Source organism: Drosophila suzukii, chromosome 3 (assembly GCF_043229965.1).
Source record: "Drosophila suzukii chromosome 3, CBGP_Dsuzu_IsoJpt1.0, whole genome shotgun sequence".
In the NCBI taxonomy this organism is placed as follows: Eukaryota; Metazoa; Arthropoda; class Insecta; order Diptera; family Drosophilidae; genus Drosophila; species Drosophila suzukii.
Genome location: NC_092082.1, coordinates 41,219,388 through 41,243,519, shown reverse-complemented (window position 1 = coordinate 41,243,519; position 24,132 = coordinate 41,219,388). Strand labels below are relative to the sequence as shown.

The window sequence follows — 24,132 nt, the reverse complement described above, 5'->3', positions numbered from 1 at the left end:
TTATATAATATAGCTGCCATAGGAACGATCGGAAAATTGGTGGGTAAATAATATGAAACAAATTATAGCTTCGGTGTTTTCTGACATATTATCTTATACTATTGGTAATATAATTTTTTGTATTTTTAAATTTAATAATTATAACTGCAAGGATATGCCAGCTTCCTTTCTTCCTTTCCGACGAATCTAACACACCCTTTTACTCTACGAGTAATGCAATATTTCACCTCTTGGTTTAATATCACCTATTGCTTTTATCATCACATAACATCTAGTGTACATGATTACTGCCCATTCGAACTTGTCTGTTGAAAAATATAAAGAACCTATATATAGACTTTCCGATTTTTAGAAAACTAAAAACTAATTACAGAAATATTAAGATAATGTTCCATTTCAATTTACTACCGTATATTTTTACCGAAAACGAAACATAACGGTCTTTGTATTAATTCTACATTAATTATCCGATCGTTCCTATAGCAGCTTTATGATAGCTTTAAAACTGAGAGCCTAGTTTGCGTGGAAACGAACAGACTGACATGTCTAGATCGACTCGTCTAGTGATGGTGATCAAGAATATACACATATACTATACGTATATACTGACTTTGATAAGGTAATTACTTCTGGTAATTATTTGGTAATTATTTTTGGTCATTTTAATGCAAGATGAATTGTCTTTAGTGATATTTGCTTAGTAAATGCGTTTTTCTAAAAATAGTAATGACGAGTGCTTGATACAGACTAATAACAATATCAGCCCAACCTTAAAAAGAAATATAGACGCAGCTTCTGGATCAGTACTTGATCTAACCATTACCAATCATATTCAATGTAGTGGGGATTTGAACGTTTTTACATTGGTAGTAGCCACCATTATCCAATAGTTTATAAAATAAATGCAGATCTAAACATTTTTTTAGATAACATAATATCAAACGTCACAAAAAAATTCTCTGAGTTAAAAGAAAGCGGGAAAGCGGAAAAGAGCAGTTAAAGTGGCCAAGAGAACCAGTTTTTTTTTTTAAATATAAATGAACCAAATACTAATCCAGCGGTCGACACAGAATACAAAGATATTATGTCTAATATTTGTGAGTAATTTGTACGAGACGGCTTATGTATGTTTGTGTGACGACTGCTGCCTGACGTTGGCAGAGGCAGAGCAGAGTTATTCCTATGTCCCCTTTATAAGACGCTGCAGACCGCTCTACTAAACTCATTTATAGAAAACATTATCTATTGTTAGGGTCGAACAAATACCTCCAGAAAATAGAGTAGCACATATGAGTGTATACTCCATAAAAGACAATGAAAATCAGATTAAAACATTGCAGTAGGTGCTGACCAAATAACGTAGTCCCTTAGCATGACACCTAAGGACGAATTAGTAGCTTAATACAACAATAAGATGATTTCCATCATGGATGATAAATTATTAAAACAACCCAACTTCCCAAAAAAGGCGGATGGTAAAAATTTAAGGCCCATCTCCCCTACATCTTGTCTCCAGAAAAATCAGGACTAGCCCTCGGCGGTCCCCCGCCGAAACCCACCCGGCCACTCAATTAGAAGTTACCGCCTCAGCACTAGCCCTTGGCGGTCCCCCGCCGAAACCCCTGCGGCAGCCACTCAATTAGAAGAGTCGACCTGACACTTTGTTGGCAATATGGAATATCAAATAAACAGAACCAACTGGGCCGCACCGAGACCAAATCGCAACATTGCATCCGGTCCGGTTTTACTTCCATTCCACTAGGTCAGCAGTGGTTATGCAACCACTGCATAAGCACTTGAGCATAAGAAAGAAATATTAAATAAAGTCATTCTAAGATTTACTGTCGAACTGAACACAATCTTATCTCCTCTATTTTTACCACCACCACATTACTAATTAATAACTGGGAAAATTTTCCCCGTCAATACCACGAACCTAAGAAATAACTCCCGCGAAGCGACCACAATTTTTAAAAATTTAAATGAGATTTTGCTCTTATTGCTCTTAGAAGTCGAAGTCATCGACTATAGCGTTTTCTCTTGTTTATAAGTCCAATCGGAGACGTTGGAATACTTCCCTCAATTCTTTATTCGCTAAGGACTTGCCTCAGCAACCGATTGTATAATCTGCGCTCTCACTTTTTCATTGTCCTTTTTATACCCTTTACTTGTAGAGTGAAAGGGTATACCAGATTTGTCGGAAAGCATGTAACAGGTAGAAAGGCGCCGCCTATGTTTCACGTTATGTAGACAATAAAGTGTGCAATCTTGGGAACAGACACTTTGCTACTTGTATATCTCTATCTCCCTCGCACTCCCTTAGTTTTCCCAGTACACTTAGCTGAGTAACGGGTATGTAACAGTCGATGGCATCGACTATAGCGTTCTCTCTTGTTTCTAAGTAAAGGGCTAAATTTTCTTTTTTTACCTTTGTTTTAACTTTGATATAATCACCAAAGTGTTCCTATGTGTATTTGAGGAAGTTGTTGACCGGTCTTACTGAAATATACCTCACTTGGTACAGTGTACATAATTGAATGGTTCTCAGAAACGTATCATTGAAAAAAGGCTAAGTAACCAGTACTTAAATGATACTTAGTAGGAAACATTCTGGCATTCAAAAAAATCTTGCCCTTCATTTAAAAACAAAAAATAAAAATGGTCGTGACCGTAGGCGAGTGAGCTAAAGTAATGGCTACCACTTTATGTCAGATAAGGAGTATATCAGAACTATCAAAGGAACATTTTTCGAAGTCACTTGGGATTTCACTTGCTCCTTATACTCATTTGTAGTACGGCCTGACACCTGCCGGTGACACGTCCCACGAGAAATCGCTTGTGAAATTCAGAATATTTCCGATGAGTTTTCACTTATGAAATCACCTGCAAGTGATATGTCCCACGTGAAATCACTTGTGGAATTCAGTATATTTCCAATGAGTTTCCACCTATGAAAATATAGAATTTAAAATACATACATTTTTATTTACTTTTCACTTTATTTGAATTAATTAGTGTTATTTATGTTTTCTGTTAAAGGACACTTATTGTTAGTAAGCCTAGTTATATGTTTCGTTAATTTGCTTTTTACATTGGTCATCGCCTTCCTTAAACATTTGTCCGGGACCTCCGAATCCTTGGCCAACGTTCCTAAAAAAAGGTATGGGCATACATGTTCAAAAAATGAGTTTTATTTGTTTATATGTATATATACCTTTTAGGGCTGTGTATAACCCTTTGCGGGATTTTTATTTGCACAAACGATTTCATCATCCACTTTCGGCTAACGGAACCCATAAAATACCTTCAAAATTTACGTAGTTAATCTAAGATCAATGAACAACATCTTAGACTTAATGTAACACTTACCTTACTTTTTTTATTTGCACTTTAAGAACAGAAAAAAGTAAATCTGCTGCGCACAATTTAAATTGCTTGCTTCCTCTTGAATAACTCATACAGAATGCACCAGTCTTCCTCTCACCCCATTACTTGATTTCTTTTGCATTCTCTTCGCTGTCGGAGCGTGCCACTGCACCTATACCCTTTCTAAAGCGAAAAATATCCTACTGTATAATTTTTAATTCTTGAGTAAAGTGTACAGTACGATTTTTATAAAAATGTTAAAATTAAAATGTTTTAAATTTTTAAATCAATTTCAACGGACTAAATTTCTATAACTTAACTAAAAAATTATATTGTAATAATAATGTATAAAACGTAAACATAACATTATGAGTAAATTCGATTTACTTAATTTTACTATAATCAAATAATTTACTTTTATAAAACAATATTAGTTGTTTGTTTTCGATATACAATAATGCTCCTAAAATATCAGGGCATTCTCATGTCGCTGCTCCACGAAAATTTTTCCGCCGATATGTTAGGCGATAGCCGAGCATAACGGAAAGACGCAAAAGAAATGAGGGACCGGCCGAAATTTGTCTCTAAGAGCGCCTAGTGCAGGTAGATTATAAGACAAAGAAAGAGGGGGAACCTCCAAATGTATGCATCTCTTTGTTGCACGACCGTTTTCGTATAGTCTTCTACGCTGCGCCGACTTCTCTTTGACGTCAACAGCGGCACAGCGTTTTAGGCACAAAAAAAAACAAAAAAGGTTATTGCCTTCAGACATGTCACCGCGCCTCTACTGCACAACTGAAGAAACCTTTGTAGGTTTTCAAAGTAGCTGTTAGATTAGCTGGGAGATTTTCATCGATTTACCGGAAATGGCTCTATGACGAACCAACCTGGATATACCAGCAGAAATGAGCTCACCACATGTTAAATTACCCTAAAAGGCGATTCCGAAGAGATATGCATTTCGAAACCGTTACTTTTCTACAAGGCTGCAATGCGAAGTTACGTTTTTGGGACTTTTATTATTTATTAATTATTTAATTATTTATAATTTTAACGAAGAAAGTTATTTTCTGCAGACATGATTTTAATTTTGTTTACAATTTTCATTAGCTGTTAGTGTGACTGTTTTGACTGAAACTGTTACCACCTAGTCTGAAAAAATTGGTTTTATTGGATATTTAAAGGAAACGAAACCCGATTTGTCGCCTGATAAAATTGTTTCTTTTTTGGAAAATTGTACTTTGCAGGACGAACGAAAAAACGGCCATAGAGCTGTTTTCTGCATCTGATATGCCAATAATTGACAGATTCACTCTCAAATACAAGATACTTATTATTTAAGCCTTTTTTCATATGACTAATTTACTAAATAACAAAAAAACAATTGAAACGACCAAGAGTGAATTTTCCTATTTTTTCGCCACGTTGATGTGTGTGAACTATGTGTGACTATCAGGAAGCGAATATCGTGCTAAAGGCGCGGCCAGACCGAAAAGAGCACGTCAAAGTCGTTTAAAAATCTAGGTCATGGTTGCGTTTTTTTTAGATATCGTGGTGCGGTGCACTCTAAATTCCTTCCAACCGGCCTAACTGTTAATAAGGAATATTATTTAAGCGTTATGCGTCGTTTGCGTGAAGCAATTCGTCTGAAAAGACCAGAATTATTGGCAAACAACTTTTGGTTTCAAAATATTTAACTTTTCAGCATACAACGGCATATTCTATTGCAGCGTTCCGAATAAGAGTTTAAAAAGTGTATTTATTAGTCAAATTTTCAACCATTTTGATATCAGGCATTTTGTAAGTTGAAAGTGCGATCGTCACGATCTCATTACCTCATTAAGAGGTAAGAAGTTTTTTAAACAATTAAATATTGAAATTCTATTCACTTTTGTTGTAATACTCATACATGAGCTAATGTAATAGCATTAAAATCAACATAATTACTTCCGCTATCAAGGCCATATCCACTTAGTTACTGTATCCCGTACTTATAGAAACATTATGTGTAGTTAGACATCGGAAATTGAATCTACATTTTTTCTGGCTTTTAATAATTTATTTATTACAACAAGTTTTAGTCGATGACGAACTTGTAAATGATTTTCTTTTACTTAAAAAATATCTAACAAGAATTTTGCGTTGTTTTCGCCATTCATAAAATGTGGGGTGTCTGGGGTAAGCATGAATTATTTTTTATACTAAACTAAATCGGGTTGCACCTTGTATCGATCAACAACTTCCAAAAAGTGGAAAAAAAATTTTTTTTTTTTAACTACATTATTTTTGTAGCTATAAAGTTTCTAAACAACTAATGCTACAGAAACGTATTTATTGGATTTACCGTCATACCAGCAGGTTTTCCAAAAGTAGTAGAGAAAAAGTTTTTTATATCAATCTTTTTAATTCACCATTCATAAAGGTTCGAAGACCCTAAAACCAAAATGGGATTCATACAAACCCACAAACAAAGGGACAAACATTTTTATTTTGGAAAGTACCCCAAAAATTCTGTTTTTGGAATAACTTTCAAACGGAGTATTGGATTTTAGCAAATGAGGTGTCATCCGACGCGTATTCCCAGTAAGAATATAACATTCCTAATAACCTGGGGCATTGATCCCCACCAGCTCCAATTTTCTAAATTTTCACCTTTACCGTATTTTCTCCCAAACCAATCAAAATTAGGAAAGGCTTGGTAAGCAATTATTAGTTTTTGCAACACCTTTCGATTGGTGTACCACTTGATTTTTTGATTTAACTGCAGATTTTCAATTCTGCGGCTATATATGTAGTAGTCGCCTCACCGCACTCTCCTGGTGCGCGTTCGCCACGTAATGGACGTCCACAGTGACATATACTTATGTACCTTGTAAATTTATAGTTTTTATGTATGAATATATGTAAATATGTATTGTCTTAATTACCAAGAACATTAACATATTCTAAAAGATTATTTTAGTTCATTGCTGATCGAAACAGTGGGTAGCTGACTAATGCTTAATCTCTTACCAGGATTTCTTAAAACTGACGATACATTTCGGAATATAAGTTGTCGTTCCTCAACCGGCACGTTTAGAACTTTGCCTGGTAAATCTCGCAAAGCGCTAGATAACTAAATGAGAAACATATTAATATTTTAATAAAATTATTATATTTTAAAATATATATAAGCAAGCACCTGTTCGTCCACCATATTTTACGAAACGTGTAAGATGAAAATTATTAAAAACTTATTTTCCGTGTGACCGCAAAACAGCGTGACCGCACGGACACCTATAAAAAATACCATATGCCCTAAAAATAAATACCATTTCAGTTTCGTATTTTAATCATTTTAATATGTAGTTCATATGGTTTTCGTCGATGTGAGTATTAGGCTTTAGGATTCGCATGGGAATCTAGAGGAATTCAAAATTAGTGTCATTTTTGGGTCGTCGGTATTTGTTCGGTTTTTCTGGTATGGTTAATATTTTTTTCAAAACGAGTCAGCTTAACACGAATGATTTTATTTACATAATTATTTTTCTTTAACGTAGTTCGTCTGAAAGTCAAGTACACGTGTGCTTTAAATAAACCTCTCGGATACTTCAAAATTTTTAGCTGATATTGGTAAAATGTTTTTTCCTGTAATACCCTATTTATACAGGCATGGCTTTTGCTTCAGCGACCAAATTCCGCTTCAGCGACTTTTTCTTTTATAATAAGCACAAGTGCTAGAAAGAGGCAGGAGGAGGCAAGTCGCTACAATTTCAATTTATTAATCAATTTAGTATTCCAGTGTTTATTTTTAGTATTCTGTACTAGTTTATGTGATAATACCCTATTCACACCGCCGGGGCTTCTGCTTCATCGACCAAATTCCGGTTCAGCGACTTTTTCTTCCATAAGCCTAGTACTCAGATCGGCTAAGAGTTTCACTAGTCGAAAAATCTAATTCTTTGTAGTGTGACCGAAGTTTTTAAAGTTCACCCGCAATGCATGGCATGGTCTTACTGTCAAGCGGCTGGACTTGTTGCCAAACGGAAATGAAATCAATTGGAACAATTTAAAAAATAAAAGTCTTCTGGTGCACAAGGAAATTTAAATAAAAATAAATGAAATGTTCAACGAAAGTTTTTATTTATGTAAATTAGAAGCTTAAGGCTTCTCGTCCCACGGATGCTTCGCCATCTTTCCCGCACCATCTGTAGTCCAGCTCCGAGTCCCAATAGGCTGCCCAATAATGGCTGGTGATGGATCCTTCAGCTTACCCTTAGCGGGCGAGCTTATTTTGTCCTCCCTATAGAAGCCGGCGGGTCCTCCATCTCCGCTTTAGCTGTCAAGTAGCTGGTGGAGGTGGAGTCCTCAATCGAGAGCTCGTCGGAGATCGAGCGATGTCCCATGTTCCTTCCCACTGGGATTCTCTGGTGGATCTTCTCCAGCGCTGAAGCAGTTTTGCCCGTTGTGGTATTGCTTCCACCATAATGGGCAACAGCTTGGACTATGCGTCCTTTTTCATCTGCACTGACCTCCTTTAGCCGTTTTTAGTGTTTTTCTTCCATTTTTAATTTTTAAATTCCCCACCGCTTCTGCACGAACACCGCCAAAGATTAAATTTATCATTCTTTGGGCCGCGGCTAACGGTGTTCATCGAAAAATCACTCGCGAAATCTGGTATTTTTTCTGGTATTTCCATAGATCATCTGAGTACCGCGCTGAAAAACAGACCTGACGAAAAGTGTTATTCGCTTATTTACCTTTCGCTCGCGAGAAAGGTGTTATAAAGCTTAAAAGGTTCCAAGCTGTTCTAACTTGTGAAAATTCTCGTGGCGTCATTGTTGGCCCAAAAAAGTCCCTATTCAATTTTCAATACGCTTGCCTCAATAAAAATCTCATCATTGATTAATTTGCTAATAGCAATGAAATAATCACTTGGCGCTGAAAACATTCAACATTCTAGCGTTCAAATTGCATTCATTTTTGCGTTGTTTTTCCTTTTTTTCCAAGCAACTGAATTTGCAGTCCTCTCCCTTCCTATATGGAATGCTTATTACATTCAGCTGTTCGCTTCAACGATTCTCCATGCGAGCAAAAGGGTGCTAGAATGTTCGGAGAAAAAAAATATAATGATATCGAAGTCTTTTGGTGTATAATATTCTACAAATATGCACGGAAAGCCAGGCTCTAACTGTAGAAGGGCTATTTTTAAAGGCCTGTTCATTACATAATATTATTTGTGAATAGAGGTGAATAGATTAGTTAAATGACAATAAGTTGTAATTGACTTAAGATATGAGACCTTTTAATGGAAATCTGTAGAAGGGCATCTGAGCAATTGGATAAACTACCGTTTAGCCACCGCCCGATTTCGTTCAAACTTTTCATATCGACGTGTTTTTGGGTCCTGATTACGGAAAAAATAGTCAACGTTTGCGCAAATAACGGGAGCTTGGAAATTAACGGTAAAAACCGTAACATTTTTGGTTTTTTGCTGTTTTTTTCGAAGGTATAACTAAAAATTAAAATAATATTTCAGATATTTAAAATAAGGGGTTTATTATGTTATATTCATTTTTCCGAAAACTGAATGGTTTTCGAAAAAAGCATACAAGAAATATTTTAAATAGGAGGTGAACATTTATAAGTATTGCAGTATCCCCCCATAAAAATGGCGTTAGATAGTTTCGATTAATCGATAACAGCATTTTACGTGATGGACCTTTTTCGACTTTTTTTACGATATATCGTGCTTATGTTCCTTTTCCCATTTAGCGAAATATACAAGTAAAAACTAAAATCAGGTACACGCATGCAAACCGAAGATAGTACTATGACCCGAGAAAGTGAAGCACCGCAGGCAAAAGTTTTATTAAACAAAAATCGGCGGTGTGCTTAACGGAAACTTTTTCAACGAAAACTGTTAGTTTTACAGAAAAATTACCTAAACATAAATTACTCATATCTTTAATAGCTTTCATTTCTCCCTGGCAAACTTTTTGATTAAGTTATATATTTCGGTAACTGAATCAGAATTTTCTAGATTTTTTGGCAAGACCCATAAAACACCTTAAAAATTGACTTACTTAAAACTAAGATCAATGCACAACATCTTAAACTTAATGTAACATTTACATGACTTTATAGGGGTCAATAAATATCACTTTTAATAAGAAAAAATTTCAGCCTGCTTCGCATTCAATAACTCAAACAAAATTCACCAATTCTTCTTCTAACTCCTTGACATAATTTCTTTTGCTTTATCTTCGCTGTTGGCGCGTGGCACTGCTCCAATACCCTCTCTAAAGCGAAACATATCCGACTTTAACAATTGTACTCCTTAATTAAAAACATAATATGAATTTGTTTTAAATGTTATTATTAAAATGTTTTAAATACTTAAATAAATTTTAACGGATTAAATTTCTATAGCTAAAGTAAAAAATCACATTGTTATAGTAATGTATACATATGCATATAATGTATATAATGAAATAAACACAAAATTATAGGTAAATTCAATTAACTTAATTTTACTATGATTAAATAATTTACTTTTATAAAACAGTTTTAGTTTTTTTTTCGAAATACAATAATACTCATAAAATATAAGGGCATTCGCCACAAAAGTTGTTATGCCATAATTTTGGTCGCTAGCCGAACAAAACGCAGACGCAAAAAATTACGAACCGGTCGAAATAAGACAAAAAAAGAGAGGGAACCTCAGAATATCGGCCTCTCTTTTTTGTACGACCGTTTTCGTCGGCAGTCTTCTACGCTGCATTGATTTCTTTGCTGACTTCGACAGCGGCACAGCGTTTTAGGCCCAAAAAAAAAACAAAAAAGCTTTTTGCCTTCTGACAACTCACACCAGAATTGAAGGGTTATTCTATTGAACAATTAACAATTTCAGCAATTTATCGTTTTTGTCTCCCCTTCTATTTCTCCAATAAACTCAATACCAATTTCTATTATCGAATCCCTTAAAGTTGCTGAAAAACAATGGTAGGGGCGCTGGAGGGGGCTTCTCGTTCTTTGCATAAGCGAAAGAGAAAGAAACGGAAGACCGTTTACCCAGTGTTGAAAAGCACTAGAAGGCTGTAAAAGCACCAAACATTTCTGCACGTTACATTTTCCTTTTTCCATAAGTCTACGACTAAGTCTCTTATGGAAAAAACCGTGTGCCCAATGCGATTTTTTGAGAATCTTTGAAGCGTATTCCCATTTTCAAGCGGTGATCTTTACGTTTTAACTTAACTTTTATAAATTTTCAATTTAAGTGCTGAGTAACGTGTATCTGATAGTCGGGACACTCGACTATAGCGTTCTCTCTTGTTTTTTTATAATAACTTATTTCCATTTGTAGTTTAGCCACTCGTTTCCCGCACTTGCTCTGCTAAAGAGGCACTGGCATCTCGGGTGCCCTATTTCAAACAATGCATTTTCTTGGTTTAAATTCATTGCTGCTAGTTGTTTTTGAATTGTTTGCTCTATGTTAGCGTTTAAGATCTCAATCATATCATCCCTTATATTAGCTTGTTTTACACTTAAAGTTTGTTGTACAACACTTAATCAGGGAGATGTACCTTACCGGAAAACAATTGTTTCCTTGAAGGCGTATTTCATCGATTTTTTTTTTGTAAACTGGTGTAATTCTTAAATTTTCATTTATTGTTTTATGAAACCTTTCTATGTCCAAAATACCGCTTTTACTTGTCGTTAATTGAACTTGTACTCTTTTCGAGTTTAACCAATTGTGTAAGGCTACGCACATAAATGATGAATCTTCATCTGCTTTGATTTCCTGTGGTTTTCCCATTTCATTGAATACTTTCATAATAACTCTTTTGGCTTCTAACCAGGGAATCAAACCGAAACTTATTTTGGTTCCGGTTCTGGTACCGGTCCCATACCGAATCGACTTATTCGGTAAACGATTCAATTTTGGTATTGATGTTTTGGTTCCGGTTCTGGTACAGGTACTTACCGGTACATTTAAACAAAGTTCAATTTATTATGGCAATGAATACATTAAAATGATTTATGTTTTATTAAGAAAATAAAATCTTTATTTGAAGGCACATTAATAATAGTTCAATGGATCCAAAATCATAGAGATGGTTATGACTTATAATTATAATAAATTTACGAAAAAACGTTAATTATTTGGAAAACATGTGATTGGTTCTCAAAAGCATGATTGCGTTTAAAGATTTCATGTCCAAACGGTTTCTGAGCGGATTCATGATAAACTTAACGTTGGAAAATAACCTCTCTACGCTCACTTACGTAGCAGGAACACATAGGGCCACTTGAGAAATTGTAAACAACTCTTTTTTCGGAAGACTCGGACCAACATTTAATAATGTCTGATGACTTGGAAAGGCGCCATTGTTTTAGAAAAATTTGTATTGATTCTAAAAGGCTGCATGTAGACATACATGAAGGTGAGCCTACAGATCTTGCTTCTTCCAATTTAAGGTATTTATCACTTCGTCGGAGCTTTCTGAAAGGCTTGTTTCTAAACTTTTTTCCAGAATTGATTTTGAATTATTGGATATCGATAGAATTTGGAAGTAAATATTGGATAATAGACTAATACAAGTCTGTTTTTGATTTTTGCTTAGGGTATTATTGAATCTGGGATCTAAGAACATTCCACACAGAAATGCATTGTTTTCAAATAATAAAATTTCACGATCTTCCAGTTCTCTTAACAAAAATTTGGCCAACTTTGAGTTATTTTTCTGCACGAGTAGCTTACAACTAATCCAAATGTGGTAAAAGTCTCCGAAACCCAAATTTTGGCTTTGAAGTTTTGTTGTGGCAACCTCAGCTGGCTCTAATAGGCTTACAATTTCGCAAATTGAATCCCAAACTTTTTGATCCAGATATAAATCGGAATTAGCCACTGCATAGGTTGAGCAAAAATGGTATACTGCATCTTCTACCAAATACGCTAACATTTTGTAGGACGAGCTCCAACGCGTAGGACAATCAATGGGCGGTTTTCTTAGAATTTTCTCCTTCAATTTTTTGACCAAGTCCCTGGCAAAACCAATTTTTTTCGAACAACAGAAGAGTATGTGCTGCACAACGAACACCTAAAATTAAGTAAATAATAAAATGTCAAGTATATAAACCGTTTTTAAATATTTTGTAGTTTCATACTTATGCACTTATTTTCAAAAGCAACGTCATTCATAAAAGACAAGTCGTTGTCGACGTCGGTTTCATTCTAGTATGAAGAGTCGTCGTATAACTCCTCCGGAATGTTTTCGTTACTTAGAAGTTCCACAAACTTGACCATATTCCGTCCATTATCAGTGGTGCAAGAATAAATTTGCTGGGAGCTGATCTCGAATCGATTTAAAACAAAAAGGGTGGTGTCTTTTAAATTTGCAGCAGTATGGCAGGCAAACATTTCTTCAGTTGCCAATGTGCGCAGGACAAGATGTCCATCAGAAATAAATTGTATGCTTACTCCTAAATTGCAAAATAATTTGTTAAAGCATTATATTTGTATAAGATTTATTTTTTAGACATACAAATTATATTTTAGTGCGGGTTAGCCGGCGGGCAGGTCCCACGCAGCAGTCACTAGTATCCAAAAGCCAACAGTCAGTCAGGCCACGGGTGCTGTATCCAGGGGGATCGCAAGTACTGGATGTTGGAGTATTCTCCGGGTTAAGCCGGATTCTTGATGAGCCGGCTGGCTATTCCTATCCACTGAAGATTAGGAAGTTTACGTTGGAAGGGTGACTGCCCTTCTTTACCTGCTGGCCTAGAGACTCAGACAGTGTGAAAATAATAAGTTCTTACCGGCGGTAGCCGGAGTTTAATATTGTCAGAGCTTCTTTATTCAAGACTTCAAATTAGACTAAAAGATAAAAGACTTTACGTAAGCTATGCGCGGCCGGCAAGCTGGCCGCTCGTGCAGCAAAGTGCTGACACTAGCAAAATCCGCATAACTCACCATACCGTGCATCAGTAGGAACCAGGCTCGGACCCTAAAGGCGTTTATGCCGATTTTGCAAATAAACACTAGGGTGGTCCCATAATCACCCAAGATCTTCATAGACTTATAATTACTCCTTAACAGTGTTAACAACTCCCCCCTTAGGAATATGACCGTCCTCGGTCAACTCGAATTTTTCAACGACTTGTTGGATCTCCCGTGCGTCTCGTCTCCGCCTCAGCATTATGATGAGTAGGAAGGAGCAGCTGATGAGAAGACTGGCTCCCACGCCGACCGCGAACCAGGTGTCGGTAGTTCCAGCCGATTTCACTTCCTCCTTAAACCCTTGGATGACTTCCAAGTTTTGGTGGTTAATTCTTTGGAGAAGTGGCATGCTTAGTGTGGGATCGTGGCCAATGATGTTGAGTAACGGGGATGCCGCCATGCCCGGAGTTTTTCTTATGGCTTCACTTTGGTTTGAGTATTTGGTGCCATTGATGAAAGCCACTCGGTCGAACGTATTGAGGTGTGAGCCGTTGGTGACTATTTCAGGGTCGTCGTCAGTGCTGACTTTAGCTGGGCACTCGTTGATTATTATGACTCCGTCATCTATTAACGTGATGGGGCTTAGGTGGCTGGCTTGCGTCTCGCATAATGCGGTACTCCCCGCGTGTAGGCCTCGAGCACAATTATCATGGGTCGCCAGTTTGCAAAACGATGCGTAAGTTGTTGGTACGCAATCGGTGACTGCTAAGACGTCGCTATTGCATTCAGCTACTGTGTTCTCCTTCAACTGCAGGATGGTGTGATACAGGGAAGATGGTGACCTTTTTACAAATTGTTTTAATCTTAGGGTATGCGATTAGCACATGGATTATACTATCGGACTGAAGGACTCTAATGTTAGACGCCTCTAGTAGGCTAATGACGGGGACTTCTAATAAACTTCTAACGTGTTCGATATCGACGCCTACAATTTTCTCATAAATCGGACAACCTAGTAGTTTCATCTACTATAATTGAAAATTCGGAAAAATTACTTGAATGTCGAAGCAAGTTTCTCTGTTCCCATATCAACGCAATTCCGTCCGTAATTGGGATATACTGAGCATGCGAATAATCCGTTACTCTAGCGTTAACTATAGTTAACGTTATCAATAAAATTCCCGCGATCCTGTAAGAAGGCGAAAGGTTAAATCTACTGTGTAAGTATGCTAAGGCATAATATGTATGAAAATAAGGTGTAAAAAGTAAGAAAGTTGAGGGGTGTTTTTATCTAAGGTTGTCCTTGTGTCCCTCTAATAAGGACAGACGTTCCCATGTCTGCTTGTACACGTTCTTCTGTGTACAGTGGGGTTAGTTTGTTTCCTAACATTTTGTTATTTTTAAGATATACCTTTTCTCCTACCTCAAAAATTCTGTTTTGTCTAGTAGGGTTGCACCTATCTAGATTTGCCTGTTGTGCTTTTTCAATATTACTTATTATTGCCAATTTTTGTTCGGCATTGGCTGAGTGCAAGGCCTCCTTGGGTGGCAGCCTCGTCACTGAATGTATTGTTTTAATATATTCTACCGTTACTCTCATAATAAGCTCAACAGTATCGTAAACCTTTTGGTCGATTTTCATGCACCTAGCTATCTCAGTTAGGGTACTGTGGAATCGCTCCACTTGCCCGTTTGAACTGCTGTGTAGAGGGGGTGCATTAACAATGTGGTTATAGTCTCCGAGTTGAAAGACGCCTCATTATCAAAATATATTGTTTTTATGTTTGGGAAAAAGTTTATTAGTGGTAATATGGGGCTGCGCACATCGATTATGGCCCTTGAAAGTAATGGCTGTACTACGCCGAATTTTGAAAATTTATCTACGCAGGTTAAAAAAAAACTTCTTATCTGTAGAGTATATGTCTATATGCAGCATTTCGCCAGCATATGAGGGGGTTGGTGTGATACCCAACTCCTGCTTCTTGGGGTGCCTGTTGTACTTCCCCTTGGTACATGTCTTGCAGTTCAAAACTACTTCGTTTGCGAGTTTGGACATATTTGGAAAGTAGTAATCCTGAAGGATTTCCTTAACATTCTCCTGGGCTGCCCTGTGAGCGCGGTTGTGTTCGCAGATAATTACTTCTTTCTGTTCATTTGCATCCGTGATGTCATTCACGAATTTTTTGCAATGCCAGAACTTGGTTGCTGGGAATTCGGTTACTAAGGCATGCTGTATGCATGCTAGTGCTGAGAGGTCGCAGTAAATGGCGTTAACAACATCTACGTTTACTACCTCTTTGACCAATCCGAACAGCGCGTCCTTGTTATTGAACCGGATTATGTGTCGGTTTTTGGTCCCGAAAACTATGAAATGTCGCCGTAAAGGCTGCTCTGCTTCCTCCAGGATTATTTGATTCCTGTAGCAGTTCAGGGACTAAGCGTCGGCCACAAAATTTTCCTTACCGGGTTTGTAGAATACCTTGGCGTTGTGTTCTTCTTTTGGCATTTGTATTTCGCTCGGATACATCGAGGGTAAGAGGTTGATAATCCGTAAAAATCCGGATTTCTTTTGTGCCGTATAGGTAAATTTGTAATTTTCCTATAGCCCAAACAATTGCCAATAATTCTCTTTCGTTGGTTGCGTAATTGAGCTTGCAGTCTTTCAACGTGCGAGATATCATTGTGACTGGCCTACCTTTTTGGGAGATTTCGGTGGTCAAATCGAAAGGGAGTTTGAAATCTGGATACGTTAGTATCACATCTTGTGATGATAAAATGTATCGCAGGCGCTCGAACGCTCTGAGTTGGGTCTCGTCAAATTCGATAGCAACCTTTTTTGACGTGTTTGTTAACAGTGCCAATTTCTCCCTTTAGTATGGAGTTAAGTGGTCTAGCTATGGTAGCGAAGTCCTTGACAAAACTTCTGTAGTAAATGGCCAATCCTAGAAAAGACCTAAGACTGAACAAATTTTTTGGTTCAGTGTACTCCTGAATGGTTTTTACCTTTTCCGGGTCTGTTTTGGCTCCGTTTGAAGTAACAATGAAACCTAAAAATTCAACACTTTCTTTGAAGAATTTGGTTTTTTCCGGTGCCACTCTCATGTTGGCTTCGCACAGGCATTTTAGGACTGTGTCAATGTGCATGACGTGGTCGGCAGCACTTTCTGAGAAAATTATCACGTCGTCTACATAGACGTAACAAATTTTCCCGATTTGTTCACGTAGTACGTCGTCAATCGTCCTTTGAAAAATGCTTCCCGCATTTTTCAGTCCAAAGGGTAGACGGCAAAATTCATACTATCCTCCGTTTATGGAGAAAGCAGTTTTTCACGGTCTTTTTCAGCTAGATAAATCTGGTGATACCCCGATTTCAAGTCTAGGGTAGTAAAAAATTTTGCCTTTTCTAGGTTCGCAAGAATCATAGGAATACTTGGCATAGGGTAACGGTCGGCGATAGTTCGTTCATTTAGTTTCCTAAAATCGATCACCAGCCGTTTTTTCTTGTTGCCATCCGCATCAAGTCCCTTTTTGTCAACAACCCATGTTGGGCTGTTAAATGGTGACCTAGAAGGCCTGATAATGCTATCCTTTAACAGCTGACTAATTTCTGTGTTAACAAACTCTGCTGCTCCCATGGGGTAAGGATATAGCTTTGAATATACGGGTTCGTTGGTCTCCGTACGAATTGTGGCAATGATCGAAGTGTTAAAGGAAGGAAGCGCCTCGTTAGAGTGCGAAAACACTTGTTTCCTCTTAAGGATCATTTTCTTAAATGCAGCTTTCACTGAATTTGGGACTATTAAGTCATCGATATTTGTGAAGTTCACGTTATCGCATTCGTGGTATTTGAGCTGTTCAGATATGTTTCCATACCTGACTACGCTGTTACGTAAATCTAATGCCGCTCCGGCCTGCGTTAGCAAGTCGAAACCAATTATGGCATCAAAAGTGTTGATAGTATCAAGTAAAAAAAATGGAGCCTTTAGGCCGAATATGTGCATAAAGCATTTTTCTTTTATAGTACTGGAGCCATGAACGGAACTCACAGTGAATGGGGAGCCAACAAGCATTATGTTCTTGAGCTCCTTTAGGGGCTTTACATAACTCTTAGCCGCCCCCGTGTCTAAAAGGATTTTTATAGTTCTCCCCGCCAGCCCACGTTCAATGAAGGGCAAGCGGGAGCTTCCTCTAAAAAATTATCGATTGCATCTAGTGCGGCTGCGGCCGCGTTTTCATAATTTTGGGTTTTTTCCGCGTTTGCGTTCTGCTCGGCATTATTAACCCGAAGAGTTTGGTCTTTTTGGGACATGCGGATTTTGGTATTGAGTGTGGTTTCCCTTTCTAAAATGTGAAGGTTGTCGGAACTTAGAAGTACCAGTAGCACCAGTATTTTTCCCCTTTTTCTCGGGCGCTCGGTATTGTCCCTTGTGAAAATCAGTATTCTGATTTCTTTGCTCGGCTACCTTGGCATATGAGGCCGCGAACATACTTCGTTCAATGCTGGCCTCTGCCTCCCTAGCTAATGCCAGTGCTGCTGGCAGGTATTTTGGCTGTGCTGGAAACACAACAGCCCTAAGTGATTTTTTTAGACAAGAAATGAATATGTGTAGGGCGTCAGCCCTAACTTCTGTATTAAGTAATGAAGCCCTTTCTTCGTCATGTGTCATGACAATTTTGTCAATTTTCGTTCGACCTCATCGTAATACTGCATAAGTGTTTGGTCGCCCTGGCGGACCGACTCGAGTCCCTGCCGTAATAGGAGCAAAGATGTTTTATCTGCGTAGGAGCAGTCTAATCTAGCTAATATGGCTTTAAAATTAAGCACTGTGTTATGTGTAACTAGCAGCGCGCGCGCTGGTCCCTTAATTTTGTTTCTAATAACAGTGACGGCTTGGTAATGCGCGGTACTGCCCTGATAAGGTTCGAATAATTCGTAGGCGTCGGTGGCGTATTGCCTCCATGCTACGTACTCATCTTGAACCCCAGTAAAGTCTGGAACTGACTTCACTATATGTAATGGTATATCGTACTGTGGTGCTCCCGGTATTACCGCTACCCTCTGTTAGGATTCTACCTCTGGCGCTTCTATACGCAGACTCTGAAGCTGTTGCTTAACGGCAGTGATCTGATTCGCGAATTCGGCTCTGAGCCTCATTTCGTGATTATTTAATGCGGCCTGAATTACCGCCTCTATTTGTGCCGCGTTCATGGTTTCTGCTTTACTTTCTTGTTGGTATCTACTAGGCTTTCGGATTGACTCGTCTTCACTATCACTTTCAAGATCGCGTTTAGTTTCCCTATATGGGCCTGGAAAACTCATAAGGCCACTAATTGGTTGACACTAAACACAAGTTGTTGGGAGGCCGAATGTTTTAATTCGACAAAATTAATTTTGTATATTATAATTTTAGTTCACTTTATTTTTAAGTTTACAATTGCTTTTTTTTAAATTGAATGTTTTTAAATTTTGCGTAAGTAATTTCTAGGGATTCTTATTTATTTTTTCCCTGTATGTGTATTTGAAGTTTGACAGTATTCATTTTGATCAGCCCACTTACATATTTTTGTGTCGTGAATTCGGTATTAAAGTTGGGTGCCAATTATATTTTAGTGCTGGTTAGCCGGCGGGCAGGTCCCACGCAGCAGTCACTAGTATCCAAAAGCCAACAGTCAGTCAGGCCACGGGTGCTGTATCCAGGGGGATCGCAAGTACTGGATGTTGGGGTATTCTCCGGGTTAAGCCGGATTTTTGATGAGCCGGCTGGCTATTCCTATCCACTGAAGATTAGGAAGTTTACGTTGGAAGGGTGACTGCCCTTCTTTACCTGCTGGCCTAGAGACTCAGACAGTGTGAAAATAATAAGTTCTTAACGGCGGTAGCCGGAGTTTAATATTGTCAGAGCTTCTTTATTCAAGACTTCAAATTAGACTAAAAGATAAAAGACTTTACGTAAGCTATGCGCGGCCGGCAAGCTGGCCGCTCGTGCAGCAAAGTGCTGACACTAGCAAAATCCGCATAACTCACCATACCGTGCATCAGTAGGAACCAGGCTCGGCCCCTTAAGGCGTTTATGCTGATTTTGCAAATAAACACTAGGGTGGTCCCATAATCACCCAAGATCTTTATAGACTTATAATTACTCCTTAACAGTGTTAACATACACACCAATAAACGATCGATTCAGATGAGTCAAGCCGTCGATTTTAAGTGCGATCATTTTTCCTTTAGTTTCTTCTTTTATTTTTTCGACGACCTTCTTTGATTTGGCTACAACATCATCACTGACGTTTTGAGGATTAGTAAAGTTTTCACATCCTAATCCTTCAATTAACGGATTCAGAATCCGCTTAAATCCGATGTCGTTCATTAAAGAAAATGGTCTTCCATCAACTGTGCACAACAAAGCACATGCATTTTGTATATCCTCCCTTGTAATGGACACACGGACAATTGGTTTTATGAAATCCTGAATCGTTTTAGGAGGCACACTATTTTTCTTAGTAATTGTTTGGTTGCTACTCCTTTGCTCCTCAGTTTCAATTATCAATGTGTTATGAGATCGCTTTATGTGCTTCGCCAAATTAGTTCCATGATTACCCTATAAAATGCATACGGATTATGTGCATTCATACATATGTAAGTAAGTAAGCAGTTAATTTTTATACTTACTTTAATTTGAGGCCCACAATTCACATCATCTTTTTTGATTAGGCACGTGCTCGTGTTTGATAAAATGTCAAAGCAGAAATACTTTCGGTGAGGATTCGATTTTGGTGGAGGCATTTTTCGCTTTTCCTTACTTTTCTTCACTTTTCTTAGCTGCTTCACATGAAATTCTGTTTAAATTCTAGAATGAAGCTTGATGAAAGGAGACGGCTAAGGTAATCATTGAGACTAGTTATCTCTTTTCTCCATATATAATAAAAAACCGCGTAGAAATGCGCCAAAAATTCCGGATTTACAGCCTGCTCAGACATTTTCTTTCATAAGAAGCACATATGCTAAAAAGAAACAGGGAAAAAGCGCCACGGCAAAAAGTGGGACCTCATATGCAGATTTCATTATTTTTATTATGGATTTTTTATGAATCTAGTAAAGTACCAAAACCGTACCAGTACCAGCAATACGGTAATCAGTTCTAAATTAAATTTTGGTTTTGGTACCGGTACCGGTTCCGGTTCTCTATTAGGAATCGGTTTATTTCGGTTATCGGTTCCGGTTCTGGTTTTATTCCGTGGATATATTTATAATAGAATTAAAGTGATTATGAAATACAAATTTTATTTTTGTTATTTGAACTATGTTATCGTTTTTTTCTATACTTTCAACCTTATAAGGTCCAGTATATTTAAAGTCTAGCTTATGCCCTGTTTCATTTTTCAATTAAACCTGATCTCATAGTTTTTATCTAATTTTTTGTTTCTTTTTATGAGATTCTAACATTAATCTAGCTCTCTTAAATGCTTGTTCTAGTCTAAACTTAGATTCTTTAGCGTAGTCATCTACATTATATAGAGGTTTTATTTTTTCTATGCTATTAAAATGTTGAGGTAAATTTGAAGTTTTACCAAAAACTAACTCATATGGACAATAGTCATGTGCCATAGAGGGTGTTGTGTTGAAACAATATACGAAGTACTGGAGCCATACATCCCAATCAGTTTTATCAACTGAGATGTATGAGCGGATGAACTCCACGGTTCCTACAGTTTGGTGATGGTGTGCGGTAGAAGTTATGTAATATGTAATCCTCAATTATCGAATTTTTATATTCTGTTCCCATGTCTGTTATGAACGTCTTCATTGGACCGTACTTCAGAATAAAATCTTCAAATATAGCGATTTCTACTGATTAGTTTTGGATTGGTATTGCCACAAGGTATTTAGTTAAATCGCAGATTAGGGCTACTGCATATTCATTTTCTTGTTCAGATTTAGGTAGTGGATCGATCGTATCCACAATTACCCTGTCAAAAGCCATTTGCGGCGTTTCAGTTATAGTCAATGGTGTTTTTGTATGTTTGGTTGTTTTGGATTTATGGTATTTAGGGCATTTTCTTATATAATTTGTTACAAATCGTGTCACATTTTTCCAATAATAATGCCTTTTTATCTTTGCTAATGTTCTAGCTATGACTGTATGACCTCCTTGTATTGGATCGTCATGGAATGTAAACAGTAATGCTTCTTTCTCTTTATCATTATTTGATAATAGGGTTACCGGCTTGAGTAGCGCTACTCTTAGAGATTGTACTATTTTATTGCCCATTATTTTACAAGGTTCTATTGATATAGTGTCAAAGATCTTTTCGCTCGGTGCCACTTTGAGTTTGCTGATATTAAATATAACGGTTTCTTTTTCAAGCCTTTGAAAGAACTGACCTAAGTCGAGAAGTCCATTGGTGTACATATCGTTAACATCAATTCTTGCTATAACTTGTTTTCCATGCTTTAGTAAACATAGTGAATCTGTTATACGCAAGGTCACTACTTTTCGTACCTCGTCATTTACAATGACTTCGAATACGTTGGGCTGAGAAGCTTTATTTAGAGTTTGCCTAGGCAAATTTATTTTTTCTTTTTCTTTTCCTGCGCAGGAATTTTTCTGTTTACTTTGGTTTCTGGTAGTGACTGTCAGAAATTTATTATTCGTTTGAATATTCTTTAAATCCGTTATGGTTATTCTTGAAAGCGCGTCGGCTATATGGTTGTCTTTTCCCTTAAGATATTCCACAGTAAAATCATATTCTTCTAAGTCTAATCTCATTCGCGTTAGTTTTGAGCTCGGGTTAATGGCCTATGGTCTGTCTTGACTGTGAAATGTCTTCCATAAATATATGGTCGAAAATGATTTATCGCCAGTAGCTATTAAAAGTTGTTGCGGAGGTTTTTTAGGCGGTTTTAAATGTATTTTGTATGAGTTGTTTTTAATTGCAAGCGTATACTCCTCCCATAATCAGTGTGTTTGGTATTCCACGGAACCCTCCCGTTTTATTGCATTTCAAATATTGTGACCCCTCGTTATCTTCTGAGAATGAGCAGGAGAAAGTGAACGTGCGTACCCACGAACCCGAATCTCACCCCCTACCCTTGAGTCCTTGCTCATGAATGCTTGTGCGCGAAGGTGTGAAATTTTAATTTTGTGAGTTTTGTTCAAAATGTGCAGTTTTTATTTTAGAACAGAGAAAACTATACCATTGGAAAGGGCTTGAAAAATGCTTTCCAATGATACCAAATTTTTTTTTTTTTTTTAGTGATGGGGTATACTATTTAGGGTATCGGAGGTCATCGTCGTTTTTTGCCTTTTTCAGTCGAGTAGTGGGAATATACGGGAGCGTCGGTTTTCGCAGCGGAGGTTTGGACGCTGCCGAGACTGCCGCTGCGATGACCGCCGCTGCGGTCTTATACTCTAGTTTTTCTTATATGTTATACGATTCCTTTTGAGGAGTGTGTTTAGGAAAAATGAGCTGAAGAATCACTTTAATGTTCAAGTTGTATAAGACTTATAGGATCATTTTTCAGGGCTGAGGATATCGAAATTGTTTGTGTCTACGATAAAGTTAGAAGTTAGTATATAGAACAATTAGCTGAGGATATCGAAATTGTTTGTGTCTACGATAAAGTAAGATGGGTGTGTATAGAAAAATTAGCTAGTGGGATCACTTTAAGGTTTATGTTTTAAATTTCTTATTGGGAACACTTTTCAGGGTTTATATCTAGAGGCCACCCAATAATATTTATGTGTAGGATAAGAAGTGTAGTTTTAAGAATTTCTTAAAACGGTGCACTGAAGCGGAAAATTGTACCGAATTTCAAATTCTGCCTCTTCCCGTATATTCCCACTACTCGACTGAAAAAGGCAACGATGACCTCCGATACCCTAAATAGTATACCCCATCACTAAAAAAAAAAAATAAAAACTGCACATTTTGAACAAAACTCACAAAATTAAAATTTCACACCTTCGCGCACAAGCAGTCATGAGCAAGGACTCGAGGGTAGGGGGTGAGATTCGGGTTCGTGGGTACGCACGTTCACTTTCTCCTGCTCATTCTCAGAAGATAACGAAGGGTCACAATATTTGAAATGCAATAAAACGGGAGGGTTCCGTGGAATACCAAACACACTGATTATGGGATGAGTATACGCTTGCAATTAAAAACAACTCACACAAAATACATTTAAAACCGCCTAAAAAACCTTCGCAACCGCTTTTAATAGCTACTCTTAGTTTAAGGCTTAAGAAATTCGAATGGTTGCATCGCGACATCTTATGCCAATGCTGGCCCAGAGATTGCCTTTCCTTAACCTATGTCGAAGTTGCACACCTTCGATATTTACCTACATCCAGACCCCTCCTACACCACGTTCACCCCCGTTAACTTGTTATCAATCCTTGTGTTCGTTTTCCTTCTAATAACCATTCTACTGGGGTATTGGGCTGCTCCTTATGTTCGAGAACCAATCGGATTGGTTCTAGGAGTACAACATGCCTGTATGCACTCCCTGTAGATGTCAACCTGTTAAGTGAACATTCTGGACTATAAAAATGACACCACTCAAATTGCTCAGGATCAGTTCTTCAAATGCCTCAGTACTGTATTCTAATAAAATAATTAGATCCACATCGGTCCTTGCAATCGCGCCTAACAATTCTAATCGTGCTTTTTACCTTTTAAACGAGTGGGTGAAAATTGTTAACAACATTATCGTGCTTTTTACCTTAATAACGAGTGGGTGAGAATTGTTAACAACATTACAACATATAACAATATATTTTTTGAAAAAAAATATTAAAACCAAAACCCTAAAATGGAGTCATTCGTTGCTTGTGATTTGTGCA

At 37.5% G+C, this 24,132-nt stretch overlaps 2 protein-coding genes across 11 annotated transcripts in view; both read right to left on the bottom strand.

Moving 5' to 3' along the window:
- Window positions 1-6,693, bottom strand: part of l(3)80Fj (lethal (3) 80Fj) — a 57,318-nt gene extending 50,625 nt beyond the window's left edge. For 3 of the 10 annotated variants that reach the window (XM_036822419.3, XM_017076954.4, XM_070996350.1), the window contains exons 1-2: window positions 6,548-6,692; window positions 6,379-6,481 (exon numbers count right to left, since the gene is read on the bottom strand). In XM_036822419.3, coding sequence (XP_036678314.1) covers window positions 6,379-6,481; window positions 6,548-6,562 — 118 coding nt within the window. In that variant the 5' untranslated portion in view covers window positions 6,563-6,692. Of the gene's footprint in view, window positions 1-2,975; window positions 3,151-3,214; window positions 3,327-3,369; window positions 3,570-6,378; window positions 6,482-6,547 lie in introns of those variants that run through there. The other 7 variants (XR_010655084.2, XM_070996352.1, XM_070996353.1 and 4 more) reach the window with 7 other exon arrangements.
- A 4,692-nt stretch (window positions 6,694-11,385) lies between these two features.
- Window positions 11,386-18,497, bottom strand: LOC118879546 (uncharacterized). The gene is made up of 5 exons (XM_070995410.1): window positions 18,363-18,497; window positions 15,190-15,722; window positions 12,894-14,151; window positions 12,517-12,831; window positions 11,386-12,449 (listed from the first exon to the last, which is right to left on the bottom strand). Exons 1-3 carry the CDS (start codon window positions 18,495-18,497, stop codon window positions 13,434-13,436), a joined length of 1,386 nt encoding a protein of 461 aa, XP_070851511.1. The 3' UTR covers window positions 11,386-12,449; window positions 12,517-12,831; window positions 12,894-13,433.
- Window positions 18,498-24,132: the final 5,635 nt, after the last annotated feature.